This window comes from Sciurus vulgaris (assembly GCF_902686455.1).
Source record: "Sciurus vulgaris genome assembly, chromosome: 8".
NCBI lineage: Eukaryota > Metazoa > Chordata > Mammalia > Rodentia > Sciuridae > Sciurus > Sciurus vulgaris.
The window spans coordinates 67,381,764-67,403,540 of record NC_136468.1 but is presented as its reverse complement, the minus strand read 5'-3'; the positions used below and the strand labels follow the sequence as shown (position 1 = coordinate 67,403,540).

Sequence of the window (21,777 nt, the reverse complement as noted above, 5' to 3'; positions counted from 1 at the left end):
CATAGTGCCATTACTTAGCTGTGTACTCAATGCATATGTATAAAATAATATAGAAAACATTCACTAAATGAATTTAACTGCAACAATAAAATTTAAAGATCATGTAGCATCAAATCTGCCAGAAAAACAGCTGGAATGTTCACTTATAAAATAAAGATACCTAATACTGGCTTAGCACATTTTTTTTAAAGGATTTTAAAAAGCAAAAATGGGAAAAATACAATGAAGGAGCACTGGGTTTGTTTTTTTTTTGTTTTTTTTTTTTTTTTTTTTATACAAAGTTTCATGTACAAGCTTTAAAAAGTACCTTAATAGGTACATATGAAATATACAGTTTATCTTACAGAACATTTTAAAAAATGTTTTTGGAGTCCATTTTAGTGCCACCCTGAACCATGGTAATTGTTCTGAAACGTTGGTGGCACCTGTGCTCTGTGAATTGGAATCTGTCCAGGCACTGGTGATGCCTGCTGAGGTCCTTGCACCCCATGTGGCAGGGCCACAGAGCCAGGATGAGGACAGAACCCTGAAGCAGTAGGTGTTGGTATACTGTTTGGTCCTTGGGGCTGGAGATGAGGACCTGCGACAGGTAATGGACAATGTGGCCCTGTTCCAGAAGGCTGGTGTTGGGGTCCCGGTCCCAAAGTAGTATGATGTGTGGCTTGTGAGGGATACGGTGGTACAGCTGGATGAGCACTTGAAGGAAAGAGTGGAGGTCCTTGATGAGGTGGGTGGTGTAAGGCTTGACCTGATGTTGTATGATGCCCAGAAGCCAAAACACTGGAGGGAGGAGGGGGAGGGGGAGGTGGGGGTGCTGAATTTACAACATGCTGGTGTTGTGCTTGTAGACCTTGGAGTCCTGTGGAAGGATGGGGTGGTGGATGGTGATGAGGGGCAGGACCAGGAGGTGGAGGGGGTGGTGGTAAATGGTGTCCAGCAGTTTGAGAATGCATATGTGACCCAGGGGTGATGGCATGAACTGGCCCTACTACATGTGCTACAGAGTGTTGCTGATGGGAATTTGGCTGTTGAACAAGGTGAGGTCCTGGAGCAGGTGGTGGTGGAGGAGGGGGTGGGACGACAGCAGCAGCAGCAGTTTGATGGTGAATGGTAGGGTTCTGAGAGGGCAAAAAATGCCCTGGAGTAACATGGTGTCCTGGAACTGATTGCTGGCTTGTGGTGCCAGGAAGTGCTTGATTTGGTCCTGATGTAAACACAGTTTGTTGGGCAAGACTACCTTTGAGCTGATTATAATTCTGAAAGTTTGCAGGGGGCTGCTGGTTTTGATAATAAGACGAAGAAGGAGGCGGAGGGGGTGGGGGGGGTGGTGCCGTGCTGTTCACACTCTGTTGGTTAAACTGACTGTATGTTGCTGAAGATTGTCCTGAGGGTGTCTGTGTAAATAATGCTCCAGAAGATGCCTGCTGAGTATTGGCTTGAAGGTTCTGTGCTGCTGGATAAAAATTTCTCTGAGGCTCTCGCTGAGGGGTTCCAACTTGAGGTGACTGTGAATGATGAGGCCTGTAGGGAGATCCTAACTGCTGTGCAGGAGGCTTTGGTGAGAGATAACCATGCTGTACAGGTGTGTGAGGCGTAGATGGCTTAGGAGGGTTTTCTATGTGGGGTGATGGAGGACAGTGCAACTTCGTTGGTGCGGAAGGCAGCTTTTGTGAAAGTTGCTCAGATGAACTGCGAACATGTGGCTGAGGAGGATGGTTCTTTGAAAGTGCTTGGGTGTTATTTGATAGCTGTTTTTGTTGGAGCTCTGTTTTTAGGTGAACACTGTTCTCAGCTTCTGATACAATAACTGTTGTCTCCCAATGGGGATCTGGTTTTGTGAGTATTTTCCCATGTGGTTGAGCAGGAATTACAGGTCCCGGTGAACCAGGCTATGAAGAGAAAACAAATTGTATAAACTTGATATATTACATAAACTTAAGAAACATTTTATGAACCTTGAGTTTTTTTCTTGTTGGTTTAATATGTTAAATTTTAAAAAGGGGCAGGAAATGTAGGGTTGAGAAGTCAACAATAGAGGCTTGAGATGTTGCAAGGCCCGGTTCTGAGTAGTTTCAACAAATTCTGGTGAATGTACATTGAATTTTAGTGAAGACAAGTTGACAAGTTCCGTAAGCAAAAAAAACTGCAAGTTTCAGTTCCATAACTGAAAACTCTATCCAGGGCATAATTTGGTTTGGGTAAATAAACTTGGTTTCTTGGACCCTTTTGATTTTTAATACTTTTCATTTTCCTTGTAAATCGTTCACACATCAATGACCCAAGAGTATATGACCTTTTTGTTGTTAAAATACGAAAACCAATCTCAGATTCCATATCTTCAGTTTCCAGTGATTTTCCTGACATCAGATTATCACATCTTCATGAGCCCAGATTGATATTATTCCTTTACACGAATCATCACCTGACCTTTGTTTTTAGATTATTGACTGGTTATATAATTCATGAAGTTACAAGTTCCCTAGATACCACTAGAATAGAGGTAGAATTAGAGAAAAATATAAGTTTTTAAAGTTTGCCTAGAAAATTATCACATCTCAGTGAGAGATCAAATAAAATAAACACAACTGAGTACATTTAGAAGGAAGAATCCAGAAATCATAAACTGATAATGCAGCAGGAAAAAATCTGTCTGCATATTACCATAAGCTTTTCTGAATGGTCACATTTAAAGTTTATTATTACCTTGCTCGTTTTTGAAGGGCTCTTACAAGTGTTCTGAGAAGTAGCTGGGGATGGACATTCATTTGTAGTTGTGGGTTCTGGATTTTCAGAGTCAGGGTCTGTGAAACAAGAAACTATAGTAAATGTAAAATTACATGATAATTATTGCCTTTTATTGACACTACAAAACAATGTGCCTTCTATTACTCAAAGCAACTTGTTTTTTCTGATTCAAAAAGGTGTTTAAAACAATAGCCATGATAGGTCATCTGCTTACTGACCTTCCATGAGTTCACTGAAAGAAGGGGCTAGGCCTTTAGCTTGCAACTGGGAAATGTGATTTGAATGAGATGAAGGTGAAGACTGAACATGACTCGGTGAACATGAGACACAAGGTGATTCTCCCCCTAGAGATGAAGCAGAGCAGTAACCAAAGAGAATATTAGAGCTTACAAAAAACAAAGGAGCAGGGTGATTAGCCAACTCCACTTTTTGATGAAAGAACAAGCTTACTTACCACTATCTTTATCTTTTCGGTGATCACTAAGAAGTAAAGCTCTCTGGTAACTCCTTTCTCTCACTTGTTCCACTGAAGTGGAGGCAGTCCTTTAAAATAAAATTATTTCATCCTTAATTCAAAGAAGCTACTGCCAGCTAGATTATTCTTTGTCCCTTGAAGGTCCACATGTCCTCTCAGATCAAGGATTTTGCTCTATTGGGAAAATACTTTGGTGTTAAAGCTTTGAAAACAGCCAATCTTCTCTTATTTGCTAACTGCTCCAAAACTGAGACTTTTATTCAGTTTATTTGAATAACTCAGGCTAAATTCTTTTTGCCTCCACCAATCTGTTGATGAAAAGGAGGAGGAAGCTTTAGTGTAGGAACATTCAGAAAGTCACTTCGGGATATCAAAGGTACTACGAAACAAGAGTGAACGTGTCCTCCTGCCACTTTGCCAAGACACTTTACATGCAGCTGCTAATTCTATTTCTACCAAAGAAACTCTAAACCTGTTGTTCTTTCAAGGTAACTGGTAGGGGTTAAAGAAATGGCAGGATGTTGACTATGACAAAAATTCTTTCAAGAGGAAAATTTCCATGAAAAATGTGAATAAATATATTAAGAAATAAATACAACAGACTTTGTGGCTCAGTGGTAGAGCACGTGGGAGGCACTGGGTTCAATTCTCAGCACCACATAAAAATAAATAAAGGTATTGTGTCCATCTACAATTTAAAAAATATTTAAAAAAATATGATAGACCTTGAACAACTCAGGCAAATAAATACATAGCTAGTTTTAAACATTATCAGCAAAGATCTCTCAAATCACCACGTACGTAGCCTTGGGAGAAGCACAAAAGAAAGCTTTTTCTTGTCAGAGTAGCATACTTCAAAACAGGCTTACCACTGAACTTCTGGTTCATTCTTCTCACTGACAGTAGCTTCTTTAGCAGGACAGTTATTGCTCGTTTCTTCAGACGTAGCATTATAAACCGCAGCTGGTGTTGGTAAAGGCAGGCTAGCCGTGTTTTCTACCTGTTCCCCATTTTCACTACTATGGACACACCCATCTCCATTGTTGTTGCTCAGGTTTCCACTTGCATGAAGTGATATACTAACCAGAGGAAAGTTTTCTGTCTTAGAGCCACTCTTCCTTGCTTCTCGTTGTCTCTTACGGTATTCTAATAGAGAAACCTTAAGCAAGAAAGAGAAGGCAGATCTTTTATTCTTGTCTTTCATATCAGAATCAATTCATTTTTTTCTAAAAAAATATTTTATTTATATTAGGAAAATTACATAAAATAATTTGATTCTCAAGAAATAATTAACAATTATCAAATGCCCACTATATATCAGGCATTGTACTTAGATGATTTACATACATTATCTCATTTAATCCTCACAACAATCCTATGAAATAGGTATATTATCATCCCCATTTTACAGATGAGGAAATTGAGTAACTCACTCACTCAAGGTCACACAGCTGGTGAGTGTTGGAGCCGGGATTCGAACCTAGGTCTTACTTGAAAGCCCGTGCTCTTTCCACTATACTACATTGCTTCCCACAAAGTTGCCAACTGGACTCTGTTATAAAAATTAAAAGCACACATCACTAAAATTCTTTGACTTTTAAAGCAATAAGCCTATTAACAAATTAAATAAGTGCTGTAGTTTCTCCCATTTGTCTGAAATAAGGCATTCTATAATCATCTCAACATCCCTGCCAATGAAATAATGGTGGTAAATCATGGAACTTAGGTATCTTGGTATAATACTTACTATTAGTATCATACTTTACAAAATACTTATTCCACAGCCTAAATACTATTGGTATTATGGGATGATGAAAGAGGCATGTATTCTATTTACAAGAATGCTTGCTTAATATAAAATAAGGGCAATAACATAATTATCATTCACCCCTCTTTTGAATGGGGCAGTTATTTAATTTACTTATTTGGTGAAACAGATCATGTTGAGGTTTCTGTCTCTGAAATCTGTATGCCTTAGTAAGGACAATCCATATCACTAGAATTTTTTACTTTTCTGTAAACATTTTCTAACTAAAGGAACATTCACAAAATATTTTAAAATATATAATCTGGGGGAAAATGTACACATAAATATTTTAACTCAATTAAGAATGCCTTATATAATACATATTATATCTATCAATTACCCTCAATCTTAGTACTAAGAAACACTATAAAAGGACTATAAATTGTTAAATTTGTAACCTTTTTCTTTTGTGGTGGATTCTGGGGTGTGCAATTCCCGTCGATCAAATTGTCATTAACAGTCCGTCCAAAACCAGAGACAAGCCCATCTTCGGAAGTACAAAACACAGCTGTTTCCATAAACATGCCTCTAGCATCATCCTGCATCAGGCACTTTGACTCACTTATTCGGAAGCCTCCTCCAACCTCCAATTGATGTGAGGGTGTCAAGTCCCTCAGGTTGGAGTTCACTGAGAAGTTAACTCCTGTTCTGTCAGGACTCTTTACCCAGGAAGAATATATTGTGCCCCGTCCAGAGTGAGTCGAGTCCAGTTGGCTGTTAGGCTCAGTCCTGTCATGTGCAGGTGTTTCCATGGTTTTATGTAAAGCACTTGTCTCAACTGCTTCGAGTCCCAGTTGAAGGTCTGACACAGGTTCCTTTTCTCCGGGGCACTGCCTATTGACTTCAGTCCTACTCCTAGGGCTGGTATAACCAATAGTCTTTATTTCTTGCAGACCCAGCTCAGTTAAATTGGAATTTCTAAAAGGCCCCAATGTTAAGATGTTTGAAGATCTGTCATAACCCTGTTTACAGAATTAAAAAAAGAAAAAAAAGTCACATGACATCTTGGGACAGTTTACTTCAAAATCTACCAGTAATTTAGGCAAAATAATGATTTAACCCAAAAAATCAGCAACTTTTTTTTTTTTAAGTAATGCCTCACCTCTTGGCTGTAAGTGCGTCTCTTTATTTCCGGAGAACTTTCTGGGGAAGAAATATTCTATATAAAAGGAATAATGGGAATTGAAAATTAAAATACATGAATTAAATGTATGATATTTTTAGAAATGAAAACTTTAAATTAGAACATTTTGGTTTTAGACTGTTATTTTCATTCCTCAAGATATTTGCTTTCAGGTCAATTTGATAAATTTAGTCTGCTGTGTATATTAAGACGAGTTATACTTATTCTAGTATGAATAAAAATGTTTAAATTCATATAAACAAATATTCCCAAATTTTCCCTTTTATATTCTTAGCACACTAGTTATTAAAGGGAGTGTGGGGGAAGTTCTTAATGAAACTCAAAAAATAAGAGTTGAAAAATTTTTTTTCATTGAAATTTCTCACCTCAAAGTGCATGGTATTTCCTGGTGTACCAGGAGTTACTGGAGTAACTGGTGAATATATGGGTTTATAACCATTTCTACAAGTTTCATCATCCGATTTTATCCGGGGAGGAGTGGCAAATGATGGGTCCATAGGAGTAATATCTGTATGAGTTGGTGTAGCATAGGGTGAAGGAGTAGGTGTGGAGGTTTCTGAGTAAACAGAATTTAGCAACTGATAAAGTCTTCGTTTTTTTAGTGGTGTAGTTAAATCTGTTGGTGAGATAATAATCTGTTAGAAGTTATACTGCTGGTATTTAATGTAATCTATAATATATTACATTCTGGGGAAGATAAAAATCTCATTAATAGTATGATTTTCACCCCAAAACTAAACAAGTTTTTTTAACAACTAAACTAATATGAAATACTCCCATACCCAAATAAGTTAATTTCACTTTTAGCAAGTATTATCTTGCCTGAATGCTTACAGGATTAGAGGTTTCAAAGAAATCTTATAAGTACTGATGGTTTTCTTCTTAAGAGTCATTTTGAGGGCTGGGGATATAGCTCAGTTGGTTAAGTTGGTAGAGTGCTTGCCTCCCATTCACAAGGCCCTGGGTTCAATCTCCAGCACCACACAAACACACAAAGTCCTTTTGAATCTGTTTGACATCAGCCAGCCCCAAAGCCAACGCCTTTAGAAATTCAACTATAAACCCCAACATAGAGTGTATTACAAATCACGGTTTTTCTATCTTCCTCTAAAAGGCTTGGAGAACAGAAATGAGAAAATTCATATGACAGTGTGTTTCTCTGCTAAAGTACACAGCAGTAACTAGATTATGCCTGTTAGGAACGTATAGATTCTAACACATTGGTCACACTAAAGCAATACTAAAAAGAAATTCTACCTGGAAGGGAACAGCTATCATTTAATAATAGTGGACTTTTATTTTCACCATTAACTGTAGGACTTCTGGATCTTTCTTGAAAGGGTGAATTAAATCTATGCAAAATTGCTGAATTTTCTTCTTCCAGAGCTTGTTTCAACCATCGCTGAATAAAACAGAGAAATGGAGAAATAAATGAACAGGGTTTGTACTTGTTTATATAGCCCAGAAATGTAGAGCCAATTCCAAAATCATTTCACTAAAGAAAGGTTTACCTTTTTGCATGAGCCAGAAATGTTTTCAGTAGGTTCTTTTCTTCTCCTTTTTTCTGAAAGGAATGGTGAAGTAAATCTAATATAGTGCTTAGGAGTAGAGTACACATGGGGACTATAAGTGAGACCTGGTAAAGAATTGAGCTGTGTAGCTAACACTTCTGGATCTGTAGTTATGCGCAGAGGCCTTTCTGAAAGGCTGTCTGAAGGCTTTCCTGTCTTCTCATTCTTCTCACTTAACCATTCATTGACCAAGTGCTAAAGGAAAGGAAAATTGGGGTCACTATATATTTAATTGCACAGATTCTCCCATAGAATATTCTAATACAAAATAGAAACATATATTATCTAAAATGATAATTGGGTAACTTAAATCATTCATATTTGATGTCCAAAAATCAGTATACTGTTCTCCATTTCCTTTTATCCCAAAATGTTTTACACAAATTTTTTGTGTGGTGGTAGAGACTGAATGCAGGGCCTCCTGTATGCTCTTCCACTGAGCTATATTGCCAATCCCATAATACAGTATTTTATAGGAACAAAACACATATTTGCTTTTGTTTATGAAAAACTTTAATGTTTTTAATACAGTAACATCTAGGAGACATCAGTACCACCAACGCTAAGTTTAGGTTTGTTGCTTCCTCCATTATATACATAAAATGTTTTGGTGTTTAGAAAAATCTGATTTTAGGCAGCATTTTTCTACCTGAGGTGCTCCTCACAGTCTCCTACAGATGAAGGCAGTGTATATACTCAAAAATAAAACTATCAGCATTGTCAATCTCTGATTCACATGGTTTCTCTCTTAAGAGTTTTTGGTACTTTGAAAATTTATTTATTGTTTATTTTGGGATAGTACTGGGATTGAATCCAGGGGTACTTTACTGCTGAGCTACATCTCCAGTCCTTTTTAATTTTTATTTTAAGACAACATCTAAGTTGCCAGGCTGGCCTCATGTGTGTGATTAGCACCCCGGCTTACACAACTTACAACTTCTTTTTCCTTTTGCTTTCTGGGCATTCATGTTTATCTGGTTATTAAATAATATCCTTTAAATTTCATATTACAAATGTAGATTGTGGAAAATGTATGTGCATATGTACATTTATACATACAAATATGTAAACATACAGAAATATACACATTAAAAAAATAATCTGCCAGTGGCACATGCCTATAATGCCAGCAACTCAGGGGGACCATAAATTCAAGGCCTCTCAGCAATTTAGTGAGTCCCTAAGCAATTCATGCAACCCTGGTCTTAAAATAAAAATGTGAAAATAAAAAGGGCTGGGGATGTTGCTCAGTGAAAGTGCCCCTGGGTTCAATCCCTAGTATAAAAGAAGAAAAAACCTGCCCACCCTATATTTCAGAAGTAACCACTGTAAACATTTTAGTACTTTTTCATTTCCTCTTTGTGTACAGAACTACCTTTGGAGGACAAGCAACAGAACCTAGTGCTGAAGCACATGGATTCTGAAGCTAGACTAAAAGAATGATCCTGTCTTTGCCACTTATATGTAACTGTGAGCAACTTGTGCAACTTTCCACACTTCAAGGTGTGTCTGTAAAAGAAGGGTCATAATAGAACCTAGCTCTACAATGTAGCATGACGACTGAGTTTTTAGAAAAACACATATAAAGCTCTCAATGATATCTGGCACAGAGTAAGTGTTATATGTTATTAAATTGAATAAGGTCTTTAGAGGGAATTATAATTTGGTACTATTTGACCAAAATATGTTTAAAATAACAATACCATAAGCAAAACCTATGGGGAAAAGAGACTTTTGAAGAGAATCATACAGGATTTAGAAAGTCTACATTTCACACCAGTGAGATGCAGGAAATCTCTGCTCTTAGACCAGGAGTTTAAATAAGTGCATAGCACCAGAACAATTTAGTCATTTAGTAATTAAAGGCAGGGTTTATGTCATATTTATAATCCAGAAAGTAGTTTCACATGTTTAAAACCTGAGGTTTTTTTTTTTTTTTTTTTTTTTTTTTCCTATTCCCATTACAAAAAAAAAGTTGAAATCATTCTTTGTCCTTCCAAAGTGGGCAAAAATAACACTGGTAAAGACAAATACTGGCTTACTGGATTAAAGTAGGTGGTACAATAAGGAAAGCACAGACTCTGAATCACACAATACTTGTATTTTGATCTTCTCAACTAAACCTGTGCCCTCCTGCAAGTAAATTAAATTTGCTGTTCAAACATAATCGCTGGTTCATACTAGAATTTTAATGAATAAACTCTTCATTTAGCAGCCTGTCTGCAAACTCTACTGAATTATGTACGAAGACTAAATAAATATAGTTTTCAAAATATTCAGTGGAAGGAGGATATATTTATGATCTACTCCCTCCTCTAAGGGAAACCTGACCACTGTGGTACCAATGTTTTGTACTTTAGTCACAGTGGGAGAAAACAGCAGCTTCATTAAAGTTGTTCTTTCTTAACTGAAAAGTCCAGGTTGGTTTAATTTAGTGATTAGTTTCCAAATTATCTGTTAAATTTGACAAGATTTTTATTAATAATTTGATAAAACTACTTTCTTATAAGTATTCACATTCTTAGTACATGCTATTAAAATCAATAATTTCATTACATTATATTCTTAGAATCTAAGCAATGGAGTTTATAAAAAAATACCATAAAAGATAGGGAGGAGGAACATAGCTCAGTGGTAGAGCACTTGCCTACCCAGTAGCCCAGGATTCAGTCCCAGCACCAGGTGGGGTTGAATTGTAACACATCTGAAACCAGTTAGAGAAATGTAAATTTTGTACATAAGGCAGGTAACCTAAAAGTCTTGATATATTATATCATCTTCACAAAATGCAAATAGTTATTGACTTCACACTTTTCATTTTTCATTTAGTCAAAAAATCTGCAAAGTATAAAAATGATGATGCCTCTTGTTCAGTTCATTATGAGATAGTTATAGACCAATGCAACCATATTTAAACACCAATATAACCATTTAAATATCATAAGACACTTGCTGGAAAACAGTTCTTAAATTCATTAAGAATCATACCTTCTTTGTTTTGGGGTACTTTGTAGGACATTTATTAAGTGCTGGGACTTCAGTTTCAGTAATTATTTCCGCTACTGCAGTTTCAGTTTCTGGTTCTATGGCAAGTACAGTATTTTCGATATCATTTTGTTGTGATGCAACCTCTATATCAGGAGAAGATGGTTGGATATCTGAACACATGCTGACAGTTCTGTGTCTCCGACGCTGCTGTCCAATGTGAGTCCTACTTCGAGAAAAACTTTTTCTCTGTTTCGTTCTATTCACTTTGGCAGGGGTTGGTTTGTTAGCAGTTTCTTCTTTTACTTGTTCCTAAATCAAAATACAACAGAAAGGAATTTTAATATTTTGTTTTGATATTATGTTTACAGATACTATGTTTATATAAGTTGAAATATAGTAACAATCTACTTCAGAAGCTAACTTGACAATTTCTTTATGAATTGTTAATAAACTGACATAATTAAGAATTTTATTACTCCAAAACAAAGCAAATACAGTGTTACGTTTCAAGTCTAAGTTTCTCATAGGACCTAAAATCTGCATAATTAAAATTTTATTATCGTGTAAGCTGCGTATGTAAATTTGTTGGTTTGTTTCCCCCTTTGCAATATTGGGGGCTGAACCCAGGGGTACTCTGCCACTGAGCCACATCCTCAGCTCTTTTTATTTTGAGACAGGGTCTCACTAAAATTGCTGAGTCTGGCCTGGAGCTTGAGATCCTCCTGCCTCAGCCTCCCAAATCACTGGGATTGATTACAAGCCTGTACCACCATGCCTGGTTGGAAATTTTATTTGAAGTAGTTTAAATGTGAACAAAAAACTAGACCTGGATAATTATACCTGAATAACTTCAGCATCACTGACAAGCTGTGCATCTTTACATTCAGTTTTAACTTCAGTTTTGGCTGTGCTGATCCGTTCCAAAGCTTGTTCTCTTCTTTTCTCTCTCTTTTCAAGTCTGGCAAAAGCTTGCAAAATTGCTTCCATTTTCCTTTCTTCTCTTGTCTACAAGATTTCAATTTTATTAGTATCATTGCTCTGAAGTAAAAATTCTAAAGTCCAAATTGTTCAGGCAAAATTATAAAAATTATTTCTAGGATACTGTTAGCAAAACAAGTCTGTTATGGTAGATATGGGGGGAAAACAATTTATATTCATTCAAAGTCTGTAAGGATTCCAAACATTGTTTCAGTAACCATTGTTATTACAAATACATTTCATGAAAAGAACACTTGGATGATTGTTAATAATAAGGATGAAACAAAAGTCTCAAAAACGACCTTGCTTTATTCTAAACTGAAAAAAATCACTTTTTAAATATGGAAGTCAGCCTTTTTAAAAAATTTGAAATTCCTAGTGTAATTGTATATCAAAAAGTAAAATTCCTATGCACTTATGAAATCAGTCAATATATTTTTGCTATGTTGAAGCAGGATGTTGTGGGGTACACATTTAATAAATACCTTCATGGTTCTAAGCAAGTTAGTTAAATCTTTCTGAGGCTGTAAAATGTGGATAGTAATACTTACACTTCACTGGATTGTTATTTAGTTCAAACAGAAAATGTGAGGTTTTTAAACAACACTTAGAAATTGATAGGCGTTCCGTAAGTATTTTATTTCTACTTTAGCCCTCTTGCCCTCCATTTTAACTCTTGTAAGGCATTCCTCTACCTTCTGCTCTTCCTTTCTTAAACTGACACTTCAAGACAGGGACTGAGGGAAGAGCAAGAGTTCCTTTGAGCATCAGTTCTCTTTGGATAGAGAACATTAAGAGCAAGACCCAGAGCCTTGACCAGAGGGCCTGGCAAATGCTTCAGCTCTCAACCAGAACCAGGAAGCACGTCCATCAACTGTCCAGTTCTCCAAATGAAAGAACCAGGTCCTGAGGCTCAGATCCATTTGTCTTTCCTCCTTCATTGTCATCGATGTGGGGAAGAAAGAAAGAAAGATCAGAAACTCAAGATCTGGCTGCCAAAGTCTTGCCAATATTGGCACTTCAGTAATCAGCAGAGATTCAAGCATTAAGGCACCTACACTCTGGAAATTCCTGCTTTTTCTGTTTTTTATTTTTTGTTACACTTACTAAGAAAACAAAAGAAGGATGTGTCAAACCATCTGAGAATACTTTTATAGCAAACGGCCACACTGCAAATATGACACAAATTATTTTGTCCTCACCTTTTTTTTTTTTTTTAAACAGGCAAGGAAATGGTCCAGAGGTAAGATTACTTGTTTATGGATAAACAGCTGCACATCTCCATCTTATTAGCACTTTGCATCTTGGGTAGGTAATCAAACACTTAAAAAAGTTGCGTAGGCATAGGATGATTTATTTAGTTAGTTAGGTACTGGTGAATGAAGCCAGGGGCGCTTAACCACTGAGCTACATTCCCAGCCCTTTTTATTTTTTGAGATAGGGTCTCGGGCCTTACTAAATTACTGAGGCTGGCCTTGAACTTGCAATCCTACTGCTTCAGTCTCCTGAGTCACTGGGATTACATAGGAGTGTGCCACCATGCCCAGCTCAAAAGATGATCTTATATACTCGGTGAACTGCAAATTTTAAAGCCAAATTCTTGCCCGAGGCAATTTCATGTCTGTGGCCTTTTAAATTACCTTATCTTACCTCTTTTTATATGGCTTTCTATAAAAAACTGACTATGTCAGGGCATTTCTAAAAATCTATAGTAATGAGCCAGAGGTTGATTACTATGATTTCCTCTCTTAAAAATGTTTTGCTATGTGCAAAAAGTATATTTTCCTAGAAGAAACAAACTTGTCCTAGCAAATATTATATTTGTGAAAGAAAAATTTAATAAAAGGGTGGCACCCTGTACTGAAGATTGAACCCAAGGGCACTTTGTCACTGAACTTCCCCAGGCCTTTTTGTTTGTTTTTTGAGATGGTCTTGCTAAGTTGCCCAGTCTGGCTTTAAACTTATGGTCCTGCTTTACCCTTCTGAGTAGCTGAATAGATGAATAACCATGTATCACTGTTTCTGGCCATCATAATTTCTATATTCTGATCATTCTGGACTTTCTAATACAGTTATGAATTTACACTGTGGTTCTTTGACATATTCAACATTCCCTTGTAGGAGTGAGGGGTCAGGGACAAAATTATGTAAAGAAAATAGACCCAAACTTGTTCAATTAAAAATGTACTGTATAAAATTAAGTTACAACTAATTGATAGTTAAAGCAAACTCCCTGAGAAATAGTTTGTAATCTTTTAGAGCTGGTCAGGATCTTAAAAAATGTAGTTACTATACTACTGAAGAAATCCAAGTCCCTCTGGATTAAATGACTTCATCAAAGATGGAGCCTTTACATAATTGTGCAAGTTTCTTGGCTCCTAATTTGCTCCTCTTTCCAATTAACAACCACTGACATACTATGTAAAGCAAAATACAACATTAGGTCTTCCTGTATGTGAACAAATAAAAGCTGAAAACACTAAACATTTCTTAATATATAAACATTGGGAATATAAACATGACTGGTTTTCTACATGGATAAAACTCATTAGTACACTGATCTACTTTAAAATCCTTAAGGGTCATTCAGCTTTTATATTCATCATGTCTAATATATTCTTTGACACAACCTCATATACACTATTTAATAACTGGAAATTTGCCACCCATTTTATAGATCAGATCTGAAAAATAATTTCTATATAAAACTAAGGTAGTTACAGGTGACTACAGATGGAGAAATTAAGGATACTAAGTAATCCTAGGCAACTGCCCATAGCTCCTAAAACCTATATATACTTTGTAAGCACACTGGAATAAAAATGTATGTAATTTCAACTTTTGTTAACAGACAAAATTCTTAATCTGAGTTTCCTACTCAATAGAGGGAGAAGGCCTAAAATCCACATGGTTCAGGATTATGTAATAAATTACAAGAATTAAAGTGTACCATATAGCAACTGAAAAAATTAACTTCACTGAGTAAACTTTTAATCTGGTAATTTTAAACACTTGTGAATGCTATTAAGTAGCCTTAGGGGGTAATTTGTTGATAGTAGGGTCACAGAACTAAGGACAAACAAAAAGGAAGAAAGCCATCTAGGAACTCCTAGTTGGCTTTTCTACATTGCTACTAGGTAGGAAGTGGCTTTTCTTTAAAATAAAAAAATAAAACAGGTGCTGGGCACCAAAAACAGTTCTGTGGGTCCATGGCATCCAGAATGCAGGGTGTGAGACCTGACCCTGCAAAACTGCCTGGTGGAGTCTTCACAGTGGCTAGAAAGCAGTTCTATATGTCTGGTTTTGTTTTACTTAAGTTTTAGTACCCATGGTCCAAAGTGAAATGGAAAATTTCAGAAATAAGCAATTCATAGTTTTTAAATTAAAACAAACAAAAAAATTGCTTTTCAAAGAAAGGGAAAGCCAGAGCCCACCTACCAAATTACCCTAACCTGTGGTCTTAAAATAAGAGACACCTTACTCAGAAAAAAACTTCCCTACCCTTTGAAACAGCAATCAGAGATTAATTTTGAATCTTATGGTTAAGATTATTTCTGACAAAAAGTTCCAAAGTAGTATATATGTCTTGAGTGGCATCTCCATTTCCTCTATCACATGACAATTTAATTTATACTTGGTCCTGTTTCCTGTTTTGACAGTCACAATTAGCTGCACCCTGTCCTCCACGAAAGCTTCTCCAGAGCAGTGACCTTGTCATTTCTGCTCACCCAGTACCTTAAATGGGACTTAGCATATATAGCAGGCATTCACATTTTTATTAAAACACTAAGCGATGGGCATATATATTCTATAAAACGTGTCACTTATGTGAAAGCATGTAACCAGAAACATTCAAAGGATTTTGAGAGTCAAATTTATTAGAAGGCAGCTAAAGCAGAACAACCTCGTTTTGTTTGAACAGAATACCTACAAAACTGGTCCTCTCTTACTGTTCAGTACTACCATGATATTTATTCCTCATCTCTCGAGAGAAACTTAGAAAATTATTAATCAGTATTACTTTAATCATGCTGTAGTAAAACAGGGATGTAGATAATATCCACCACAGTCCTGTCATCAGATTACTTTTCTAGCAACAAAGTACCCTGTTTTTTACTATTCTTGATTTAGAAAAGTAGCTTTTTAAATAATGTTGCTTCCTAAAGACATTAGTAGTAACAGCATAGATTCTGAATAACATTGTTTTCCTGGAGTGTTTGTGACTGAATAAAAACCTGTGTGATGTTAGATATAACCCCCAAAAAACAAGTTCCAAGAGTGTACAAGGAAAGAGTTTTGAAAAATACTGTATATACTGGGAATCCTAAAGGTTTGGGATATGGTATAAGATTTACTAAACCTAACTAGCTAAAGCACTCTCTTTTTTTACAGAATATGTCAAATTATAGACTTCTATGGAATACTTTCTCCTGTGAAGGACAAGAGCTGAGAAAATTGTGGAGATTCCTACATAATCCTAGGCAAAACTTCCTAGGCTATAAGTTTCATGTAATTCACATTTGTGGGCCTGCCTCTCTCTAAATGGCTGACATGAACTTTTAGTTGGATTATTTACTTGTCTACTTTTTAAAAAGCCAGGTACTTTTCCCCACCTAGGAGCTGAGGATGAATAAGAGTACTCTTTCCCTTGGGATATTCATGTTCTAGTGATATATAATTAAATCCAGAAGATCCTAGCTGCTCGACAAGTCCAGGGGTCTTATACCTGTATGATTATCTTTCAGTAGTCTTACACTGTTTCTCAAATTTCTGTCCTTTTAAATGTGAAGCCTCCCTGAACCAACTTCCGTGGACTCTAGTTTAGGCAATCTCACTATAATAGACTACCAAGTATTACCAAGACTATACTCTCAAAGTATATTAAGACGGTGCTTATAGAAAATTATTTCAGAAATGTTTTTAAAAATACCCAATTGGAAAAGGAGGTTCTTTTCATACCACTAGAAATGAGGAAAGCATCTTTGTTAAATTGTTCAAAAGGTTTGCCATTTTAAAATGATTGCTTGTTGAGTTAATATTGTTTCTCAGTATCTAATCCCCTTTCAGGTGCTCACTCTCTTAACTATAGTCCCCTAACCCTACCTTAACATGTACCAAAGGGAGTGAGTCTGCTCAGTAGTACCCTGGGGCTTTGGAATAAAATGAATATTCTGTATTTCCAGTGCCACAGCTTAAACTGGGCTCGAAATTCTCCCAAACTAATTAAAACAACTATCAAAGAAGTATCTCTCAAGGGCTGGGAATGTAGCTCAGTAATAGAGCAAGCCTACAATGCACAAGGCTCCAGGTTCAATTCAATCCCTGCACTGCCCTGCTCCCAATCTATCTCTTGCTAGATAAGAGGAAATGGACATTATCCATCCATTTAGTTCCATACAATTTAGCCAAAAGTTTGCTTTTGAAGGCAGCCAACTTTTTAAGGGTTAACACACATAATATAATGGATGGAAAAAAGAAAATGTTACTAAAAGAACATTTCAAAACACCAAAGGAGATGGAAGGGGAAACGGAACTGAGAATGAAGAGGCTCATGTATCCTAACCACATCATGATTTAAATGCCTTCTCATGAAATCTTCATTGAACATTTTGTACCATCAATAATCAACTTTATCTCCCTGTAGCCCACTCCCAAAGTAGAGCTTATAATCCCAGCCAAATAGAATCATCATCACATAACTCCCCAATTCTAACTATTTATAATCTAACCCTTATAAATGGCAAAGACTTGAAAAATAAACTGATTCATACCAAAATTTTCAAAACCAAATGCTAACACCCTGTGAGGAAAAACCCTATTAATTGCTTGAGAACCTTAGAATGTGTGCTTCTGTTTTTGATTACATTCAAAAATCATATAATTGAAACATTAAAGCAAATGTATAATAAGATTGCAATGATTTTCAGAACTGTGCATCAAAAAACCAAACAAAAAATTAGTTTTATTTTATATCCTTTTAAAATAATTATGAACATTTAACTTTTCAAGTTTTCCACATCTTATTCTCATGAATAAAACTTCCAGCTTCGCAGTCACCTTAATGGCAGATATTAGGGTGGATATGCTAACTCAAATGGATATAAAAACTCTGAATAATTATTCTGTATTAATACAGCATGCTAATAAGCAAAATAAGAATAAAAAGTTGATCATGAATAAGCATATTTTTCTCAAGTTTAATATCAAAAGAATATTCTTCTGGGGTCTGGAAATGAGGATGTTCTAAGTTCCACTATTATTTTCAGCACTGATAGATAAATTGACATTTTAAAAGTAGTCCAATAGTCAAATGTTTCAGAGAGCGTTATCTGAATAAAAATATGAATATACGACAAAAATCCAGATAAATGTCTTTCAAAATTATTAAGGCAGTTGTAAAAAAGGCTCTTCTATGAAACACCATGCCCCTTTAAAAAAAAAAAAAAAAAATCAGTGATACTTTAAATTGGTCTCCTAAAAATCCCTACAGAGTAATAGAAATACAAGGCTATAGCAAACTGGGGAATGGACAAGACAGTACTGAAAATCAATATTCAAGAAAGCACTATAGGAAATTTAGGGAAGGCACATGGAATTTGTATATAATTAAATCCTGAAACAGATTCAAATTTTTAGATAAAGGAACTCCTCCTTTATAACCAGCCTCCTCCAAATTTTCACCTGTATTTTTCTTCTATCTCTACTCTCCTGTCACAATAAACAAAGTTTCTAAAATTTGAAGGCTATGAAACAGTTCACAATTGTAGTATAGAATTAACTGTAGGATAGAAAGATGGCCATTGTGATGATGGAACAGATGCACATTAACCAAATTTACAAAGACCCCACCCCAAGTATGTGACACAAGAGATTCTGTGGAGTACAATGTGAAAACCCCTAGAACATTAAATAAGGCAAGTAAATGGAAGGGGGAAAATCTATATTAAGATCAGTTGGTGTGCAGAGTCATTTTAAAATCTTAGGGTACTCAATGTATACCATGATACTTTCTTAACTATTCACTAACTTTTTAGGATATTTCTTGTCCTAGTTTTCACACTGACAAAATAACTGCGAATAAATAGTACAAAGGATATAAATTAAACTTATTTTAATGAAAACCTTATAACAGTATAAAAACACAGAAATAGCTACCAAACAGTAGTGGGTTTTTTTGTTTTGGATTTGCATAAGCCATTTATTTGGTACTATTAAGAAGCTAAAGTTCCATTTTTAGAACTAAATCATGAAGAGAAAGGATACATTAATGAAAGAAATTTTGAATAGTAATTACAGTATAAAATTCATTAACAGTTCTCAGCCTCAAAAATATTAATGATTTCTAAATCATACAATTTCTAAAAAGCCGTACATTTTAAAATATCTAATGAACATCAGTAAAAAATACAAATTATTAGTGAGTTTACTTAAATGGTAATGACAAAAAAGCCAAATAAAAATGCTCAATGACACATCATGTTGCTAACTTCAAAGAAAAGTGTGCAAGCCCCATGGAGAGGCAGCAACAGTTAACTCTGAGAAGAGTAGCTGTCACTAAGCCAAAGCCATATAGCATAAAGCAACTACTGGCTTCCCAACTTACCATCTTCCTTTTCCTTTCTGCAATCTGCTCCTCTGATTCCATTTCTACTTCATTGCTAATGGGAGTTTTTTCTTCTATATCATCAATAAAATCTGGTTCCTGAAAGATGGAAATGACTTCTTTATGTAAAGAAACTGTTACTCCATCTATAAGCCCTTGACATCAAACTGTTTAAAAGTCTTTTAACCACAACTAGAAATATAAATGTTACAAGCCAATTTAAAACTGATTTCCTAGTTCAAGAAAGCTTTTAAAATCATGCCATCAAATAATTTTGCTTTCTAAAGTTCTATTGCTGCTAAAATGTGGTTGCATGGTCTTCTGTATATATTCCTCCCAAAACAAATTTTTCACAAAACCTGCAAATATGAAGTACTTGGTAAATTTCAATTTAAAGCTTATTAGAATATAGGGCCCCTTAATGAGCAAAATGTTACTTAACCTTCACATTTTAATGATCCTTCCTAACCTCTATTTTGAGGGCCATATAATACATATTTCTTGGTGGGGAAGAAGTATAAGCCCAAATTCTCCCAAAACTACCTTACATATTAGTGAATTTTCTGTCAGAAAACTTTTTTTTTTTTTTTTAGTGTCAATGGACCTTTATTTTATTTTTATGTGATGCTGAGAATCTAACCCAGCCTCACACATGCTAGGCAAGCATTCTCCCATTGAGCCACAACCCCAGGCCCTCTAAGTTTTATTGCTACTGATTGTGGTATTCTTCTACAATTGTTATTACTTCTGTCCAGATACTTCAGGAAAAGTTAATTTTATGCTTTCAGAATGTAAAAAAAGAACACTAATGAACATAAAACACTAGCTACAACTGTTAATTTTCCAGCCTTTGGAAAATCTTGTCAGTTCAACAGTGATTTGTTGGCTTTTTTTTTTTTTTTTGGTACCAGGGATTGAACCCAGGGGATGCTTAACCACTGCTTGTTATCACCAGCAATTTTTATGTTTTGAAGCAAGTTGCTCAGGACCTCCCTAAATTGCTGAGGCTGGCCTTGAACTTAGATCCTTCTGCTTCACCCCCCTGAGCGGATGGGATTACAGGCACCACCAACTCCAGCTCTTTTTTTTAATTTTAACAAATGTTGTATATATGCTAACAGAACTTGTATCCTGTATCTACACCTGTAAGTACTTCATTAAATAACAAAATAGACTTAAAAATTGTTAAGCAACTTTTATATTGAAAAGGGGTAAAATATGACAACTGCCTTTGTTAATTTAACTTCATTAAGAATCAGTAGAATTTGATACCTGATTATTTGATACTGATAATCTCAGGGGAGAAAGCTTTCTTTGTTTTGTTTCTGGACTTTTAATCTTGTTCGCTGTTCCTTCACAATCCAAAGTAATATTCTGATTTTGCGTATCTTTTTCTTTTGAAATATCTTTGTCTTTTTTTCCTTTTTTCCTTCTGGTCTCATAACCACTGTTGATGTTTTCCGTGGATTCAGAACTACGTTTCAGAACAGGGCACTCTAGATTGTCTTTGAGGCATGCACAATCCACCTTGTACTTACTGAAATGATATCCAAATATATATTTATTCAAGATACAAAACAAAACTGGGTAATTTCTTACTCATTTTAAGATGCAATTTCACAAAATCCTTAACTTTCTAACTAATTTGTATTTCTGACTTCTATCACAAAAGAAATATTGTTTTCTCGTAACAAATGTTGAATGTGAATCACGGATTGGGTCTTAAGGTAACTAATAATGTTATACAGAATGAAAAAAAACTCATAAATTAAAACTCAAGTCTTTTAAAGTAAAATGATGTTGTAGCTTATACAAAAAAACCCTAATTTCTTCAGTGGTCCCAGAGTGTTATAAAATACTGACTTGAAATTTGACCTAAATAAAAAGCATGCTAAGTATAAAAATACTAAACCTTAACTAGTTTGTATTTACTCCAAAGAATTATTTAAATAAACAAGGTTTCTTTTAATGATAGCAACAACTCTTATTTACTTATGTATGTATATGTTTATTTTTTCTTGCGGTACTGGGGATTAAGTCCAGAGGCACTCTACCACTAGTGAGCTACACCCTCAGTCTGTTTTTTTTGGTATTGTTTTGTTTTTAAATTTTGAGACAGGGTCTTTCTAAATTGCATGAGGCTGACCTTGAACTTGAGATCCTCATGCCTCAGCCTCCTGAATCATGGGGATTATAGGTGTGCACCACTAGGCCAAGCAGGTATGTTTATCAAGCAGTTACTTTGTGACAGAAACTGTTTTAAAAAGTTTACATGTGTTAACTCACTAAATCTTCCAAACATTCCTGTTGCGGGAGAATTATTATTCTCATACTTGAGATAATGATGCACAGAGAGCTGAAGACATTGGTCTAAAGTTACACAAACTATAAATAACTGGCTAGAATTTGAAACAAGACAGATTATGGAAAATTTATATTCTTAACCTCAATGTGATGTACAGTCTT

At 35.5% G+C, this 21,777-nt stretch overlaps 1 protein-coding gene across 4 annotated transcripts in view; it reads right to left on the bottom strand.

The window, feature by feature from the left end:
- Positions 1-240: 240 nt before the first annotated feature.
- KMT2E (lysine methyltransferase 2E (inactive)) overlaps positions 241-21,777 on the bottom strand; it is an 89,705-nt gene continuing 68,168 nt past the window's right edge. For 3 of the 4 annotated variants that reach the window (XM_079149961.1, XM_079149960.1, XM_079149963.1), the window contains 14 exons: positions 20,584-20,848; positions 19,312-19,410; positions 11,571-11,735; positions 10,731-11,039; positions 7,683-7,937; positions 7,429-7,573; positions 6,537-6,787; positions 6,130-6,186; positions 5,426-5,989; positions 4,090-4,379; positions 3,200-3,288; positions 2,964-3,089; positions 2,704-2,801; positions 241-1,889 (listed from right to left, as the gene is read on the bottom strand). In XM_079149961.1, coding sequence (XP_079006087.1) covers positions 378-1,889; positions 2,704-2,801; positions 2,964-3,089; positions 3,200-3,288; positions 4,090-4,379; positions 5,426-5,989; positions 6,130-6,186; positions 6,537-6,787; positions 7,429-7,573; positions 7,683-7,937; positions 10,731-11,039; positions 11,571-11,735; positions 19,312-19,410; positions 20,584-20,848 — 4,225 coding nt within the window. In that variant the 3' untranslated portion in view covers positions 241-377. The remainder of the gene's footprint in view (positions 1,890-2,703; positions 2,802-2,963; positions 3,090-3,199; positions 3,289-4,089; positions 4,380-5,425; positions 5,990-6,129; positions 6,187-6,536; positions 6,788-7,428; positions 7,574-7,682; positions 7,938-10,730; positions 11,040-11,570; positions 11,736-19,311; positions 19,411-20,583; positions 20,849-21,777) is intronic. The other variant, XM_079149962.1, reaches the window with a different exon arrangement.